At 35.1% G+C, this 16379-nt stretch overlaps 1 protein-coding gene across 15 annotated transcripts in view; it reads right to left on the bottom strand.

Moving 5' to 3' along the window:
- Window positions 1-16379, bottom strand: part of PPFIA2 (PTPRF interacting protein alpha 2) — a 455764-nt gene that overhangs the window by 191015 nt on the left and 248370 nt on the right. For all 15 annotated transcript variants that reach the window (XM_074325351.1, XM_074325350.1, XM_074325355.1 and 12 more), the window contains one exon: window positions 11845-11946. In XM_074325351.1, coding sequence (XP_074181452.1) covers window positions 11845-11946 — 102 coding nt within the window. The remainder of the gene's footprint in view (window positions 1-11844; window positions 11947-16379) is intronic.

Here is a 16379-nt window from a genome sequence, read left to right as displayed (position 1 = left end):
TCTCTACTCTATGTAAAGTAGGTCTTTTCTCTTCCCCGCCTCTGTAATTCTCTGTTTAAATCTCTTGCTTCATTTCTTCATAACATCTCATGATGTGTAATTTCTTAAGGAATAGTTTCACTAAATTTCATTGTTTCCTCTTTGAAATATAAACTCCATGAGGGTGGAAGCCATGTCTGTCTTGATTTTCTTGATCTCTGTATTCGGGTATTGGCTTTGTTTCTGACATATTTATCATATTCTGATAAATACTTGTTGAATGAATAGAAACAATGATAAATGGGATAAATTTTCCAGTGTACATACTGGTCTATATCAAAGCTAAACCTGCAGCTATGGTTAATTGGTATCATTTCCTAAAAGATTAAGCTATTCAAAATTGTTATACACATGTATGTGTTAGATAGATGATACACTAATATAGAAATAAGTCTTACAATGAAATGAAAACTGGTTTCTCTAACTGTGAATTAAAGATATGTTAATTTGTACAGTAATTTAATAACTATTTGAACATTAGTATCGCATGACACTGTAGGATACAGAAATGTATAAGATATAATCCTCATTCTCTAGGAAAGAAACACAATATGAGTATTATACTGAATATATACTAAGTTATAAAAGAAATCTGTTATTAAGACTTCCTAAATCTTTTGATCTCACTGTTTATGTCTGGCAAGTTCCTCATATCGCTAATCCCACCTTCCCAACATAGAACATAAAAAACTTCAATTCTCAGTGTTCAGTGCCACACAGGTTCTACTAATTATATACCCGTGCAAGAAACGAACTGTCTGAATAAGTTATAAGCTGTATAAATAAGTTGGTTAAGGCATCTATTTTTTTCAGTGGGAGGTGACAAAGGAATCATGATTTTATACTGAAAAGGAGAAACAATCCCCTTACCAACTTTGCCATGAAGTTCTGAAATTTGATCCTGAAAGTTCAGGTTACAGATTGTTTTTATTAAGAATTTCTTAATATCAATTAAAAACCACTGTCTGCTTCAACTAGAAGGTGAATTCTGTTATCTGCAATTACAAATGCTATGGCACTGAAGTAACTAGTTATACCTACTGCTACCTTTCCTTGTAAAATCATCTGCCATGACTTGGGTCACCCTCTCCATTGTTCCTTAAATATGTTAGCAAGTAAATAATTGTCATTTTTCCTAGCACTACTTAAGTCATAATAACTGGTGATTGTTATTATTCATTTAGATGATTTCCCCAGCATATTGGTCTCTAAATTTCCAATGGTCTCAACTTCCATAACTCACATTCATGGTGTCACTGTAGATTCTCCTGTTATCAATAAGTGCAACTCTCCCATAATTTCAGCTTTTATTATATAACTCACAAGTCATTACATTTTAATTCACTTATTTAAATGCTCAAACTCTAAAAATACTTGCACCCTCAATCTCTTTATCATAGGAATTTGTTACTGCTTCTCACCACACTCACTCCTTCCTCATATTAAAATTTATAGCTTGGCCTTTAAATTCACTCCTTTTCATGTTCCTGCAAATTCCAGAATCTGACCACTTTCCACCTACATCCACTGTTACCACCTGAGTCAAAGACACATAATCGCCCCCCTGAATTATTATTAATAGCTTCTTAACTGGTCCTCCTGCTTTCATCATTCCTGTTCATCAGACTGTTCCCAAAACACTATTTAAGTTAAAATGTAAGTTAGGTCACACACCTCTGCTCAAATCCTCAATGTCTTCTCCTTTGGTTCAAGTAATAGCCAAAGCCCTTGCAAGTATAAAACGGATCTAAATTGTCTGAACTCATCTCTAATTCTTGCTCATTCCAGTCTAGCCACATTGAGTTCCTTTCAGTTTTGCTTTGTTTTATTTCATGAAACATATCAGACATCCATGCTCTCTTATCAGGTACTTTGTGTTTGCAGTTTTCTCTGCCTAAAACATTTTCTTTCAGATGCCCACATGCCCACTCCATTTCACCTCTCTGTCATGTTTTTACTCAAATCCACCTTTCTATATGACTTTCCCTGGTGACCTCTTGTGCTAAATATCCTCTTCCCAGCTGTATTTTTCCTCCTTAGCATTTGTCCATATCTAGTGTACCACTTATTTTATATAGTTATCTTGTTTACTGTCTCTCTGTCAAGAAAAACAATGTAAGGTCTATGATGAAAGAAAATTTTTTTATTCTGTTGTGTTCATTGCTATATTGTCAGTGTCTAGAAGATAGGCACATAATAGATGTACATACATTTTTGTTGAATGAATAAATGAACCCTGATTAAAATAGTAGTCTTTAACAACTCCTCACACAAATGGGAATCTGGGTATCTGATCTAGGTAGGTTTGTCAAAGTAATGATTCGATTAACATCAAAAGAAGAGACATTATCTTCCTTTGTACATGGAAGTAAAATAGTAATTTAAACGATCACCTGAGTTCTTCTAAAATGAGGTGCCTCTGACAGTAAGGCTTTGATGGACTGAGTCATAGTTACAATAGACCATTTTGAATGGCACCAAGAATGTAAGGACAATGAGATAAGCTGGATGCCTTGAACAGTACTAAAGAACTAAAGAAAGAAAATGAAAAGTTTAAGGTTTTAAGTTTTTCAGGTCAAGGCTCAGAGAACCCAGGAGTTTCTATAGCTGCCCATAATAGCCACTTATTGAGGTCCCAAGACATAACAGAAAGAAGATAAAAAGCCTGATCTAGGAGTGGTCACTGAATTACAATGTATGACGAATCACAGCCTTACCAGGTGCCCTGTGTGGAAATTGTGGAACCACTCTAAAAATAAAAGGTATTACAAGAACTGGAAAAAGAACATTTTGAATGATTCACATGAGTCTGAATTAATCTTATTCTCGAAATCCCAAGGTCCCCATACTTCTCTGATAAGCTCTATGCTGTTTGTCTTGATGACCATCACTTAAAGTGTTTATCTTAGAAAATAAAACTTCTGCTCTCCAAGTCCCACCCTAAACACCCTTCTTCCTTGCCTACAGACTTTTAACTAGAACACCAAGGGATATATTACAAAGTCTAACCTAAGAAGAAAGGCTTCCAATCAAAAGACTTGTATGATTTTGCTAATTTATAATCTCAGAAATCTGGGAATATATGTAGAAATAGATGCTAAATAGTACTGGAAGAGGAAGGAAAAAAACAAAAAAAATTGAGCTGGGTATATTAGTCAATGTGCTTGTATCAGAGAATCTGCATTTAACCTTGATATTAAGCAGCTGGGAGTGGTTGCAAGTGTTTTTTGTTGGCTAACTGAAATAGAAACTCAGTGGTCTGAAATAAGACCATTTTTAGAATAAGTGAAGGCAAGAATCCAGAAATTCCTTGGGTATAAGGTAGAAGATAAAAACTGAAGATTTATGGAGTTAAAATTGGAGAATTTGCCTACCTGTAACTATTTCTTTTAGATGAAAGGGTGACACTATCTTCGCTCAGCCCCGGAGAAATGTATTAGCAGGAAGAGAGCTCTGAACCTACAACATCCCCATAATGTCAGTTTGTTATAAACAAGAGATGAAAAGGGACAGATGCTGGTACTAAACGAACTCCATGCTTTTCCTGTGGATGACAGAATCCTGCAGTAGCAGAGGCTAAGTAATCATCTGATATAACATGAGTGTAGTAATTGTAACAGGAGGAATAGTTTGATCCATTGGGATCTCTGGTAATGGTAAATGATCACAGAATCCCGAAGAGGTAAGAAAGGACCAGGTTGTATTAATAATAGTAATATGAAAAAATCGGTCTGGAGGACTGATTCTTGACTTGAGTCACCTGATGAAGTGTCTTGTCCTTCTCCAAATCTTACACCTGTGTCACTTTAAAGTTGGAGATTTTTTTTTTTAATGAAGGTGACACTGGATATGATTGAGAAAAAAACCCTTTGCTAACACCACAGGTAGCTGATTTAAATCATATCATATCATATATGATATCATATATATCGGCCACCACAAGTAATTGTTAGTAGCTGCTGTCATGCAGGGACTTAGCTCGTGCTCCCGGTACCAGAATGCAGGATATGGTGAGGCCAAAAAGGAACACCCACGGAGCCATGGATAGGGGAGTCATACCACTATATTCTCTCGGGTGGCTGGATTGGAGACACAGGAAGCAGGAGCTGCAATCTGCCATCTGCTTCTCTGCCAACCAACCAACGCAGCCACGGCAGTTATATTAGTGGCAAATGGCTAACTGGTTACAGCTGATGGCCATCTACTACCAGAGCCAGCACTTTTCCATGTGAGGTCGAGAGCCTGGAAACTGCTCCGTGGGACTCTGTCCCCACAGCTGCTAACCCTACCCATCTGTGATGATTTTGAAAAAGATAGCCCAATATTTCTTTGACACTCCTGCCATTAAGAGGCAAGATCTATGTTCTCTGCCCTTGACTCTGGGTGCGCCTGTGAGTATTTTGACCAACACCATGCGTGGAAGTTACATTTTGTGAGTTTGGAGCCTAGGTCCTAAAAGACAATGAAGTTTCTAGCTAGCTTACTTTCAGACCCCTGGGCCACTGTATAAAAGTCTTACTACTCTGAGACTATTGTGTCCGAGAGAGAACACATGGAGGTTCACATCCTAATTATTTTACTACATTTCACAATAACCTATGCTCCTTGGGTTGTTTACTTCCATTGTACCTGAACAGTAGATACATAATGGTTTGCTACCGTGCATCTTCTCCCAACTCTGCATTCAGTGACATCATATTAGTAGCTTCAAGTCAGCTGCAGTGTGGGGAGGAAGGGCATTTACGTCATGCAAGTTGGCACATACTATAGATCAGTGCTTTTACTTTCTTGATAAAAAAATAATTTATTATACTAGTACATCATTGTCCCTAGGCATCAAGTCATCCCAGCTGAGAGTCCAAACATTACGGAAGCGAGAAGGGTCATCATGACTGTGCCCTGACACATAAAATCAGCAGGTGTAATAAAATGTTGTTTTATTAAATTTTGGGATGGTTTGTTATGACGCAATAGATAATCAGAAAATATTCCCTAAAAGGACCTGAAACCATTTAGCAGGTAATAATACTGAGGAAAAGAGAGTACCAAAATTTCTTGATACTAGCTCTGAACTAGGACTAGCTCTTTGGTACCCACTATTGTAGTGTCTTTCAAAATCTGGTAGAAAAAATGACTCACCTTGTGGATACTAGCCTATTTCTCTGGCTGCCACAGCATTTACTCAATGGGTGTAAAAAAGCGACCATGGTTTCAGGGATAGGAGTTAACCTGATGAAGAGGGCTTTTCATCACTAAGGTTGATATGGTTACCACCACAGCTGAATCGCCAAGTTACTACTGGCAGCCATCAACCTTGAAACTCTGACGTGACAAAGCACACCCAGAGACCAGCTATTCACCGTGAAGCAAGCAGACTACATCAAATCTCTTCCATCAGGGAGGAGGCAGCTTTTTCTGGATATGGAGTTTCCTTCTCCAATGGCTATGCTTCTATCAACAACACTGTCTTACTAGAGTTTTGCTTACAGTCATGTTTTTATAATGAAAGGAGTTGTGTAATTGACTGATGATCCCGGTGCTGGTTTCACATCATGCAGAAGCAAATGGTCCTATGGAATGGTTAAATGACCCAAGGAAGGGTATTTTGATTCAAGCTGGGCGATAACACATTGCTAGGTTGGGAATGCTACCTCCAGGAATTAGTATATATTCGGAAATACTGATAGTAGAAACTTCATAGTTTCTTTCTTAGAATACACGTAGGTCCAACAACATAGATCCAGGAATCAAGATTTAGAATTGGAATTTATAATTGTCAACAGGACTCTGTGACCTGTTGGAGAAAAGAGGATTTTTTGTTTTTGTATGATACACATAATATATATTAAATTATCTTCCCATCTTTCTTGTTACATTTTTACCCTCTTTTTCTATTTTATATTGGGTATATTGGTTCTGATGAACATTTAAAGTAGGCCATAGGGTACAGAATGTTAAACTAGGATTATGATTTAATGAGAACCCTAGACATGTAGCACAATGCAGTAACTAGTGATTGTGGACCTTATTTTTTTAAGAAACCGTGATTTTATTTTTGTCTAAGAAGTGTAGTTGTATTGTTGGGTAGATACATATTGTCAGTATTACTGTTGTTTAGAGTTTTAATATGGAAAGGGGTATGATAACAGTTGGACTGTAATGCAGACTTGACATTTCTGGTTGTCCCAAATGTTTTGAACATACCATCCATATTTAATATCTCCCCATATTCTGAACGCTATCTTTCCAATAATATAGTGTCAAAAACTTTTCTCAGGCATGTTTACCAGTAGGTGGCAGATATGTGACTTAAGAGTCAGCCAACCAGAGCCACACACACAGGACAGCTTCTGAGGGAGTCAGATGAGGAAACACGCCGGGTAGGGAGCGTCCATTTTGCTGGCACAGGTAGTAGCAGAGGCTACTGTTTCTTGTGAGAGAAACTTACAAGTCCAAGAAATGTGGTCCTAGAAATGTGCCTGGAACCTTAGTTTAGAGATTTCTTATATACCTTAATTAATACCTTCTTGGTTAAAACAGCTAAGCTGTACTGTTTTGTGCCATTAGGAGCTCTCATCTACATAATGTGTTTTTATTAATATAAACCAGACTCCTTAAAGGCCTAACAATTTAACTAATCCTGAATACTCTTCGATACCTAGGAAAACATTCTATATAATATATGCTTACTACTTGATTGGAACTAATGATAAATGCAAATTATATAGCCTAGAGAACATGGCCCAGAATGTTCTACTCTAGCATGTGTCTATGGCTTTTAAGCTTACAAATTAAAATAAATTAAAAATAAAGAAGAATTCATCTAAGCTACCACTAACAACCAAATTGTACACTTTTGCTGGGAGCCACACTTTCATCTAATATTTAATAAAGATTGCAGAGGCGCTCTCTTTGGTATATTCAAAAAAATTGCAGGAATCATATAAATGGCCATTAATACTCTGTTGGAATTCACTTTAAATGAACATAGCCTATATATGCATATATATGTATATCATAGATGCATATACACATATTGCATCATTGGGAACTTTTGAACTAACTTTCTAAAATTATATATCTTCCTATTAGATCTGAATTCAACATAACCTTTTACATAATTATTTTCAATCACAATGGCATTCAAGTGGAAACACATTCTTCCCCGTAGACTAATTCTGCTGATGTGGTGTGATCACGTAACACAACGCTAACATCAGAAAATGAAAACCTTCGAACTAGTTGCTTTTGTGCTCAGTCCTCACAATATCCTTTACTCTCCAATACTGTTTACAATAGCCTTGTTTCTTATGTACATGTCTGAGTCCTGTATTGAAACAGCTATTGGGAGGGCACATGTCCTATCTTATTCTCACTTGTAATCATTATATTCCATCATAACATGTCCTTAAATATGTATACATGCACCCATGTATGCATACACATGTACCTTCACCTGCTTTCAACTGCTAGGGTCTTGCTTTTCCTCAACTGGATTGTATTTTCTACTCATTGAGGAAGCATGTTTGGGGGAGTTTATTAACGTGTATAGACATGTTTGTCAAGAATAGGAAGCTTTTCTTTAGTAATGCCAGATGTCTGATTGTATTGGAACACTTAACATAATTCCTTTAGCTCACAATAAAAGGACATGGTAAGAAATGTTTCAAATTGTATCTTTGATTTGAATTAAGGACAATTAATTCTTTTAGTTTTTGACCAGTGAGGTGAAATTACAGCTTTATCATTTCTAACTGACATTAAGACTGGCTCTTGAAATCATAACTTGTTTTTCGAAGTCATGCAATAGTTTACATTCTAAAATACTGTCAATAACAATCCTTTGAGATGTTCAGCCTCAAGAACAATTGAAACAGTTCCAAAACAACAAAAATTATTTACTCTGGTATTAAGAGATAGTAGCTATGGTAACCTTTCCAGTTTTCTTTACCCTTACATTAATTCAGATAATGCTGAAAAAAACACAAACAAATAAAAAAACACGGTAAGTCTTAGTAGTAAATTTGAGTATGTTGAAATAACAACAGGAATAAGTTATTTTCTATAAGTATAATTTGTCTTAGTATGGTCAGAGAAATTTTAGGAATGACAAGTTTTGTTTAATCACCTTTTCTGTATTTTATTAGTGTGGAAATATTAAACAACAAAGCTTGTTTAAATGTTTCTGTAAATATCCACTATAGTTTTTGAAATTTCAATTTTTGCACAATCAAGAATATGTTATAGTGATTTTATTTGGATTTCTCAACTTAATTATTGAGGCAGCTGGATTTAAGAGCACCTACAATGATTATTTTGATTTCTTGCACTCACCAATAAGTGTTTCTGTAGTGACAAAGTGATAAATGGCCACAACTTACAGGTCTGACATCACAAAACCTAGTACATTACTTTCCACACAATTACATAAATGATGCAAAAGAAATTACTGTACAGATGAGGAGTGAATTACAAAAGACTGAACAAACTCTGCTCTTCCCTAAAAACACAATTCCTTGTATCATATCTGATTTGTGAATGACACAGGAATATGATTTCTTAAATACATAGCCTGTAGTTAAGCTGAGAAGTGGATTCCCTGGGCATGTCACTTCTAAATCATGTGGCCTGGGGCAAGTTACTAACTGTGTTAGTTTTCCCATCAGTTAAATGGGGATAATGGGATTGCCATAAGGATAAAGGGAGTGAAACATGTGAAGGATTTAGAAAAACTTGATTATTTTTGGCTATTATATTATTATCATCATTATTATTTGATATATTAGATACATTTCATTCATTCAACTCCAGTTGAAACTTCTATTTTCTATTTGCAAGAAGGTATAATTCATTCAAATATGGTACAGAAGGGCCCTTTCTGACCTATTGTTTATGATGACACTCAAAATTAACACAAATAACCCTACTCACTTATGAGTTCTCTTTGTGGACTGTCTTTTTTGTATTATTTATATAAACCTATGAGCATATGTTAACTACTCAACATGCAAAGAGAGAGTCACAAGTTTATGAGAACCCTGGAAATTAAAACATGCCATTCTACTTTAAAATCTCTCACAATCTAACACCAATCAAATTTTCTTCAGGTGTGAGAAGGAAATATTAGCTTGTTGCTTTCTCTCCATAACCAATAAGTAAATGTTTATAACAAAAAGAGAAACAACATTTAGAAGGAGAAACTATTGTGTAAAATCTATAAAAACTGTTATACTTAGCAACATTTAATAGGGTATTTTGGGGAAAGAGAGAAGATATGTCTGATTTTAAGCCCTGGATATTGTTTGGGTGGTGGGGGAGGTGAGAGATGGTTATGTAACTTAGGACGTTGTCACATAATCAATACTTTGCACAAGGAAGGTTTCATAAATCCGTCTTCCATTGACATAACCAACAACAAAAGTCCTCCCCATCACTGCTTTGAAGGAAAGTAAAAAAAGGTTTTCCACGTGTGATAGATGAAAAAGGAGAAGGGGATTAAGAAGTACAAACCACCAGTTATAAAAATAGTCACAGGGATATAAAGTAGAGCATAGGGAATATAATCAATAATACTGTAATAACTATATGGTGTCAGATGGGTACTAGACTTATTGTGGTGATCACTTCATAAGTTATATAAATTTCTAATCATTATGTTGTACACCTGAAACTAACATAATATTGCATGTCACTTAAACAATTAAAATGAAAGTAAAAACAAAGAAAAATGTTTTCCAGCTTTATATACTGTTTTCATAATAACTATTATTCATGTTTAAATTCAATGACTTCAATTTCTGTTATCCGAATAGAACTTAATATTCGTATTTTGCTCACTGACTCCTGAATAGGTATTTCGAGTATAGCTTGCTTTAGTTCCTTTATTACTCAAGGTCTCTTTGCATATGCAATAGCCACGGGTACTTCTGGGCCTCATAGGGTGTGATATGATAAAAACGAGGTGGATGCTGTCCCCCAAATCTCCTAGATATCTGACATTAGTCACAAACAAGAGGAAATGACATACTCCATACTGCAGAGGTCTACTCTTAGGCAATGTCTTCTTTAAGCTGTAGTAAATAAACCTTGGGGTTTTTCCATGGATCTCACTTGAGTAATTGTGCCGATGGCCTTACGGTGAAGAGCACAGGCTCTGGAGTTATTCTGCCATAACTTCCCAATCCCTGCTCTGCAATGCATGTGCTGTGTGACTGCTGGCAAGTTACCTGCTCTTTTCTGAGCTCAGGGGCCTCATGTGTAACATGGGGACAATCATAACATCTCCCTCATAGGGCTGCAGAAAAGAGTTAGAGTTGTAGAAAGAAAGGTTGTGGAAAAGAGAAATGCATGCACAGCTAATAAAACAGTTTCTATTCCTTTTAAATATGAGAAATGGAAGCTATCTGGAGGTTTGTATCTCCCTCCATTTTCAGGTTCCTGCTTCTACTTTTACATTTGGCTACACTGGGCTACATGGGGGACTTGGCCGAAAGCATTAAAATAGTAAAACAGGGCAGAATAAATCTCATGGCATAAACTTTAAATTTATATATATACACACACACACAACAACAACAACAACAACAAAACAACAGTGTAATTTAAAAATCAAGGGTGGGAAACATACATAGAAGGAGAAAGAAACATAAAAAAATAATCTGATATCTGATAACATGACCTAAACTGCTCTTAATATGACTATTTGAGGCGGTCCATGGGACTGGTTCATCAGTCTCAATGACAAACAATTCCTTGTAGGTACACTGTGTGAACTCTCTTTACCATAAAAAAATATCCTAATGAATATGAAGATAAATCAGGTTTGATCACATAACCATTGCTCATGGAATGGCATCTCTTATTAGATGCACAAGGTCACTGTTTGTGGTGCTGCCATTTTTATATTACTTTCTAAGACCAAGCATGAAATGAATACATTATTAAATGGTACCTTTTCTCAGCATGAATCTGTCAGAGCTCTAACACTTAAAATATTTTTCACCTACTTCACATTTTATCTATATCCACCCAAAAGTGGATTTTTCCTATGTTCTTTTAGTAGAGAAACTATTCTCATTTATGGGTAATATAGCGATTTATATATTTTATGAAATTTAGTGACTTTATCTTTGGAAATAGAAAATACAGCATCTTTGATCAAATTCTGAACTTTACTGTTACATGTCGTGAGACTGAAACCAAACATCTGTTTCAGAATATCAGAACTCAAAGTCTCCACAACAATCTTCTAAAATCAAAAAGGCCTCTTTTAACAAAGATGGTTCTGTTCCAGTGGTTTTACATTTTAACATTTTTTTTCTTTTTTAAATAAATATCTTGCTAGTGGGGTGGGGTGAAGTGAGGACCAATGGGACGCCAGTCCCTTATGCTCTTATATTTTTAATTGAAACGTATGCTCTCCTTTCAAACCTCTCCTCCATTGCCTGTCTCCAGCCTCTGTGGTATCGGTCCCCTACTGAAATACAACAGCTTGAAAGTTTGAAATTCTCTATGGAAATCCAGCCCTTCCTTTTAAAGTTGAGAAAAGCACAGGCCAAAAGGAGTAAAAACATTTTCTAAGTCAACATGGTGATTTAGTAACAGAGATTATAATTTAGGTTTCCTGTCTTCCTGTTTTCAGTTTGATAGTATAGTCGCCTGTACTTTAAGTAACAGACTATTCGTTGTGTCTGCTTCAAGTCTTCCTGAAGTTTTCAAATGTTTGTGTTTTTTATGCATATATAAGAGATAAGGCACTGAGCAATATATGGAATCAATTCCAAGCAGAGGCAGTTTTATACTTACTCTTGTATTGTTTCTTTCAGCTTTAAGTTCAGAAATTTCTTCTTCCTTTTCTAGAAGTTGTTCCCTACAGGCATTTAATTCTTTTGTCAGTGCGGCAAATTCCTGAAAGGGGAATACAAATATTTGAAGGCATATTCCAGATGTAAAAAATGTATTCCAGCAGTCATAATTAAAAATATAAACTTTTGAATGGAAAAAATGACTCATTTGACTGACTAATATATACACATTGCTGTTATTAAATTAACTTGATTCCAGTGTTCAGAAAATGCTAATCCATGCTATTTAACATATATATTACATTATAACACACTGCTTAGATGAATGTATAAAATATATCAGATACAGCATATTCAACTTAACATTAGTATGACAACATACTAATAATATAGAATGATTTAAATTTGGCTAATTTTGTGAATAACTCCAAAAATCTTACACTTTTATTCCTATAGAGCAATGTCACAATTGATTATACTACTGTGTTTTCCCGAAAATAAGACCTAGCAGGACAATCGGCTCTAATGCGTCTTTTGGAGCCAAAATTAATAAGACCCAGTCTTATTTTACTATAATATAAGACTGGGTATAATATAATATAATATAATATAATATAATATAATATAATATAATATAATATAATATAATATAATATAATATAATATAATAAATACTGGGGGTAATATAATACTGGACTTATATTTATTTTTGCTCCAAAAGATGCATTAGAGCTGATTGTCCGGTTAGGTCTTATTTTCGGGGAAACACAGTAGATCATTAAAAAAAAAAAAATACCACCAATACCAACTGAAAAAAAAATCCTGCTAAATATTCTATTTACATATTAAGAAGTTCATTTATTTGTTAACAAGATGAAGAAGAAGAATGTACCAATCGCTTACAAAACAATAAATGTATCTAAGACTTGATAGCATCATCCAAGAGTCTCTTAATAGTTTATGGGTTGATTTCCATCTGAAATGTAAGCTCTGTGTGAAACGGGACTTTGACTTCACTGGTACATTCCCAATATGTAAGACACAGCAGGTGCTCAATTAGTATTAATTTTCAGTAAATGAGAATGAGTCATGTTGTTATGAAAAAAAAATTGGGAATTTTGGAGTAATCCTCTATGTGACAAATGACACTTCAGAGAAATCTTCCATGGCTTCCTTCCTCAAAATGGGATCAGAAATTCTATGAGATGGGTATTTTTTACCACTAGGCAGATAATTTAGACACAGGAAAAATTACATCAAAAGAAGATCAAGAAATCTGTTTCAACAGTTCTGCTACTCTAAGTTATAAGCAAATATTATTTCAAAATAATTTTCAAAAATAGTAAACATCCATAGTATCATTAATCATTTAGAGTGGTTCTTAGTAATAAAACTGATGCTTGTCAAATGTTTTAAGTATTTGGGAAAACTTCTCTGCAGGCTGAGAAGGCACTGTCAGAAGATCAAACAGAAAAACAAAAATGGGGGAGACAGGTTGGTTAAGCTAATCTCCACAAAGGCAAATTTAGTATAAAGTAAATAAATACGATGACTATGCAAAGATGGGAAAGGTTGAGGGTTTATATTTTTGTTTGCTTCAAACCACTTATTTGGCTGAGTTCCCTGAGTGGCTTCAGCCCCAGTGGGTACTTGAAAGTCCTCAGAGTAGACTTGGAGCTTAGAATCAAGATGAAAGAGTCCACTGTTACATTTGGGCTGGCATGGCAGATAAATGGTTTCTGCCCTAATTGTTGCCTGCTTAAATGCTATTGACATTCTGTGAGTATATCATTAGAGTGGAGAATTGAAATAAACAATAAGTAGAAAACAATAAACATTTCCTTAAAAATGGAACTTTATATAAACTGCGTAGTTTTGATGGAGAAAAGAAGAAAGTTACAGTGACTCTACCTTGTGTATTAACATATAGGCATTTAAAAGTAATCCTATATTCATGAATATTATAAGATAAAACATAAATCTTTATATTTACCCATACCAATTTAAAAAATATATGTGGGTCGATATTTCTAGAGATTTAGCTTGCTATCTACAGAAAGATAAAAGATCAAAGAAAATACTTCAGAGTTTTAACACTGGATATTTACAGGTGGTGAAATAACAAGTGAATTCTGTTTTTGGCTTCCTCGTATGTATTTCTATTATCAAACTCTCCACAATGGAGAAATATGCTTTGATGCTTAGAGAATAAGACAAAATATAACTCTATAAGTTCGCTGAAACAATCATGTACTCAAAACTGAGGACAGAAATTAGTCAAAACGTTATTGGTGACAGATGACTGCATTTTTAAATTTATTATCATGTCACTGATTCTGAGAAAGCTATTTAGTGACTCTAAATAATAAGTGAGGGAGTCTCATTCCCATTTTATGGCCGAGGAAACTGAATTACTAAGAATTAAGTCCAAGTTCATGAAGCTTGCCACCCACAGAGAATGAGTGAGGCTGTGAACATCATTGTCCAGCTTGCTTGCCTAGTGCTTCTTCACTAGACCATTTCATCCCGAGCTACTCATCAGGTTGATATGATTCAGATTTGGAGAGCATTTAGCAGTACTCTTTCTAAATTTGAAGAATTAGATAACCATTACTGACAATTACTTTGCATGATGCTTCTTAATTAGTCCAAAGGCAGAGTGGGAAACTAAAGTCCCAAGGCCCAGTATGCCTTCCATGCAGAGTAACAAGGATTAGACAAGCACATGCTGCATATCTGGGACTGCAACAGAGGCAGATACCTTGTACGCAGTTAATTATCAAATGTTTTAATATGTTTCCTCTGATATTTCTCTTTTCTGTACATACCTCTTCATCCTTACTGTCAACAATTGAGTTTTATGTAATTTTCTTCAGATAATAATAACAGCAAACATAATTAATATTGGTTGAGGCCTTACCATATGCCAGGTACTCTGCCAAGCAATTTGTACTATCTCATTAATCCTAATAAAACTCTGTAAAAAATTCTAAGATCTCACTAAACAAAACTACTCTTTCCATACAATCCAGCAATCTCATTCCTTGGTATTCTCAAAGCTGTTGAGAACTGTCCACACAAAAAGCCGCACAAGGATGTTTATAGCAGCTTTATTTATAATTGTTAAAACTTGGTAGCAACCAAGGTGCCCTTCAGTAAGTGAATGGATAAATAAATTGTGCTACATTCAGACAATGGAATATAATTATTGCTACAAAGAAATGAGCTATCAAGCCAGAAAACAAAACAAAACAAAACAAAACAAAACAACAAAAACACAACAAAAACATGGAGGAATCTTAAATGCATGTTACTAAGTGAAAGGAACCAATCTGAAAAAGGCTACATACTATGTATTTCCAACTATGTGACGTTCTGAAAAAAGTCAAAACTATAAAAAGATCAATGATTGCCAGGAGTGTTGTGGGGGTGGTGGGGAGAGACTAATAGACCAAGCACAGAAGATTTTTAGGACAGTAAAGAAACTGTACAATATTATTATGACAGGTACATATCATTATACACTTTTCAAAACCCATGGGATGTATAACACCAAGAGTGAACCATAATGTAAATTATGGACTTTGGGTGATGATGTGTCAATACAGATTCATCAATTGTAAGAAATGTACCACTCCGAGGGGGGATGTTTATAAAGCCTGAGGGTATCTACGTGTGGGGGCAAAAGGTGTATGGAAAAGCTCTTTAACTTCCCTAAACTTTGTTGTGAACCTAAAATTGCTCCAAGAATATGGTGGGGTTTTATTATTACTATTATTATTTTTTAATTTTACTGAGGCCTAGAGTAGTTAAGTAATTTTTCCAAAGTTAGACACTTAGTCAATAGCATAGCTGGGCTTTGAACCCAGACAATCCATTTCATACTGGATGATGACAATAGGTTGTTTTTTAACTCCTGATTACAAGCTTTCCCCTTCTAATTTGTCATTCTTTCAGTCTTTGTAAAAATTGTATTTTTCTCAAGATCACAAAATCTTTCAGAGCTTCCTACTTTCAAACACATCTAACCTAAACAGACTAACTTTTAAAATTCAAATCACCCAAAACTTGGCCCTTTTACAATTAATTAGCTTTATTTCTCACTGAATAACAGCAACTACCATTTAGTGCAGGCGCCACTATGCTCGGCCCTGAGCTTAGCATTTTATACGAATTATTTCATCTCTTCCCTATTTTGCAGATAAGGATAGTGAAGATGAGCATGGATGAATAGCGTGCTCAGGGTCACACAGTTAAAAATAATCCACCCTGATTCCAACTGTTTAATTTCTGCAGCACTGCCTTTTTCTGGCTGAAAATGGAAAATCATCAAATTCCTCAACTGTGCTAATTGATACAAACGTAACATCCCTCTATCCATATATAACAATATTTACTGAGCACCTACTGTCTATCAGAGCCTATGTTGAAGATACAGAGATAACTTAGACATAGTTGTTGCACCTGACCCCATAGATCTTTCAGAATTCACATTTAAGCCACATCAGTGATTTCCATCACTAACAAGTACTCCAA

Source organism: Rhinolophus sinicus, linkage group LG02 (assembly GCF_036562045.2).
Source record: "Rhinolophus sinicus isolate RSC01 linkage group LG02, ASM3656204v1, whole genome shotgun sequence".
Classification (NCBI taxonomy): domain Eukaryota; kingdom Metazoa; phylum Chordata; class Mammalia; order Chiroptera; family Rhinolophidae; genus Rhinolophus; species Rhinolophus sinicus.
Note: the sequence above shows the minus strand (reverse complement) of the source record. Positions and strands in the feature narration are given on the sequence as shown.